At 48.1% G+C, this 3143-nt stretch overlaps 1 protein-coding gene across 1 annotated transcript; it reads right to left on the reverse strand.

Moving 5' to 3' along the window:
* Nucleotides 1-1420: 1420 nt before the first annotated feature.
* Nucleotides 1421-2480, reverse strand: UCRPA7_3173 (putative hydrolase protein; the record flags this gene model as incomplete). The annotated part of the gene is made up of 2 exons (XM_007915739.1): nt 1421-1431; nt 1505-2480. The coding sequence occupies 2 exons, from the start codon at nt 2478-2480 to the stop codon at nt 1421-1423; spliced, it is 987 nt and encodes a 328-aa protein (XP_007913930.1).
* Between the last annotated feature and the right edge of the window lie 663 nt (nt 2481-3143).

Genomic DNA, 3143 nt, shown 5'->3' on the forward strand with positions numbered 1-3143 from the left:
ACATCCTGCTTCCATTTCCATAGCATTGGTGAATCGGTTTGCAGGCGCGATGGAGCCTGCTCATCGGAACCCGAGCGATAAAGTTTGAGTGTGGTCTGGAATTGATCATTTTGCTGACTTCCTGCTTCTTTAGGAATATCTGTGAGAGGAACCCGAACGACCAAGGCATTAGGAAATTTGTCCCCAAGCTTGAGCGTATTGGTTGGCTGCACAACGAAGCCTGCTCCCAGCGGAGCTCCAGGCCAGTGACCAAAATGAGAACTCATGATTATCGACGGTAGAAGCTGTCGCAATGATATCTCGAGTTCTAGGTTGAGGCTCCCGAAACAAGACAGCATAGAAGTGGGGATGCTAGTTGCAGAATGAGCGATCACTCGGACGCACTGTGACCAGTGCAATTTATATTCTACACCATACGCATTTAAACGCATCCAATGTATGTTCACATGAATCATAATCATATTGACAGGACACGCGACGAGTGATGTGTTGTGTGTATACATCGTTTGCAATAACCCCTGTTTCTCTGGTGGAAGTACTGCAAACGGTGAAGCTAATTAAATTCACCCAAAGACAATATCTTGACGTGGCAAGATTCTGGGTGACCGATATTCGAAAATGGTACTTTACACTCATATACACGATGTTTACCTAAGGACGCACGATACCGCTAATTGTTGGCATGGATGGTGATCGATTCACTGTAAGAGAGCTATAATCTATCAACACTGGTGGCAATAACTAGATGTCTTTACGAAAGTTCTCAATTCAGTTCCAGAATTAAAACATTCGTAATCAAGCTTAAAGAGACTATGAGATCACTCCATCTCCACGTGGATTGTTCTTAGCCGTATTGAGGGCATCAAATGAAATTTGCAAAATCATAATTTTTCGTCTCACGTATGACTTTCACCAACCGCAACATCAAGACCATATCTGTGATCACTTCGCCGCGCTACGTGTCTTTTCTCTGCAAGAGGAACACGTATTGCCCAACACATGGGCTCACAACAGCGATGTGTAGGTCGGTTTATGAGCAATGGCTTCATAGGCTGAAAGGCTTGGGAAACTATTAAACATGAGTCGAGGTCATTGAGACATTCCTGCTTTCTTTACAATGTTATGACGTTGCAAATAAAGAATTCTTTGCAGAAGAAGAATCAATGAACACTCTATACAGTTGTGGCCTAAGCTTTAGTTCAGTTTGCAAGGCGGATACTGTTGTAGCTTAGCATAGCATGAGATTTCTAATGTGATTTCTTCAGGCTAGTCACTTTCTTATATAGACTTGATGGACTTTGTTATCTGTCAGAACAAAATTGACCCTGTTTGAGTTCTTGATATTACTATGCTCCTTCTATATACTTGAAACTGCATCTGAATTGCTTTTGGTTAGGTCTATGGTGGTTATGAAGAGCCGTTAATGACCAGCTAAAGTAAGTAAGCATCTGACTCAAGGGGACCGCTTAGCCCCTTGCGGTAGCGGATCTACAAGTAGACATACTAGACGGTGCGGAAGTAGACGTGCAAGATGGCGGCGCAGTTGATGCAGCCGACACCTGTGCACTAGCAGAAGCCACCTTGACAGGGCCGGGAATGACTGCTGATCCGATACCGAGGCTGGCCATCCATGTCGTGATCGCGCTGACATAAGTGGCAGGATCGGAGTTGTGCATGTCGTGAGATGCAAGGGGGAAGTTCTTAAGTGTGAAGCTCTGGTTGCCATTTGTCGTAATCAAACCTTGAGCATATGAGACCTGGGTATCAGAGACAGAGCCAATCAGATTTCCAGTATACGGGTCGATGGCGCGAGAGTGGTGAGTGAAGAGCACAGGCACTTTCACGTGAGTGAGCATTGCCTCATGGTCGCAAGTGGCATCAACAGTGCCGGAGACGAAGCCATGGCCCCATTCCGGATCGTACTCGTTCAAAGTCAAATCCAGGCCTGTAGGCCCGCTGGTTGTGTTGCCCAAGTACTGGAGGATCCATGCGGGGATTTCTTTCGGCATGGCCGCAACCATCCCAGCCTGATCGCCAATGGTCCACTGCGCGCCCAGCCACTTATACCAGAGGTTGAAGAAAGGTCCAGCCACTGTCTGCATGACGCTTTGGCCGATCGCAGGCTTAGACTGTGAGGCAAACAATGGAGGGTCTTCATAAACAGCCGCGCGGATTTGACCTGGCTTGGCGAACGCCGACAGCCAAGCAGAGACAACTCCGCCAGAGGACAGGCCGGAGACTACCACTGGACGCTTGATGACAATATCTATGAACTTCACCAGGTCGTTGCCAAAGGTATCCAGACTGTAACGGCCGGGCGTCCACGTCGATTGTCCTTGGCCACGCATATCGACAGCGAATACCTGGTAGTCGTCCTTCAACAGCCACATGGCCATTTCATATCCCCACCAGGACTCGCTTTGTCCAGGAACCAGGAGGAGAGCGGGCTTATCAGAAGAGCCAGCGGTCGCATAGTTCATACGGATTTCACCGAGGTCGACCAACTTTTCGCAAAAGCTGTGAGTGGTAAAGATTGAGGGATGGTCACTAGCTTCGAGATACGTGCTGTGTGCCACAGGCAACGCTGCCTCAGCAAGTAGAGGACCTGATGCCAACAAGGCAGTTGCTGCAAGAAATGCATTCCGAAGCCTGGTCGCCATAATGATGTTTGACGGGAAAAATTGAATGGGTCACTGTCAAACCTAGACGGCACAAAGGGTCTACACGTTTACCAGGGCTTCGGCTCAGCCCGGTATATATAACCGGTATGCGAGCCGATCCCATGATGCAAGTCCTAAGCATAAATCTGCGTTCACTGATGTCGGTACTACGGTCGCAAATGTCACCGATGTACCTGCGTGGCTAGAGTGCTATAGGAAATCGACAGCGGAGCTAAATTATGCTAAAACGTTGGGCGAGCTCGGCGAGTCAAGCAAGATGCGGCGTATATCCACAAGGTCGATCTAAAACTAAAGTTACATCGTTCCTAGCTGTCGCTGAGCACGAACAAATCGTTTGACTGACTTTCTGCTTAAGTGATTTCTTCTCCGCAGCTCAAACATATGGTGGAGTGGGGAGATCTTCCGCGGAGGAAATATCGTGGACCCCAAGCTCGAACAGCGTCCTTGTAATAGGATCGTCAC

This window comes from Phaeoacremonium minimum (assembly GCF_000392275.1).
Source record: "Phaeoacremonium minimum UCRPA7 unplaced genomic scaffold PA7_03_scaffold_252, whole genome shotgun sequence".
In the NCBI taxonomy this organism is placed as follows: Eukaryota; Fungi; Ascomycota; class Sordariomycetes; order Togniniales; family Togniniaceae; genus Phaeoacremonium; species Phaeoacremonium minimum.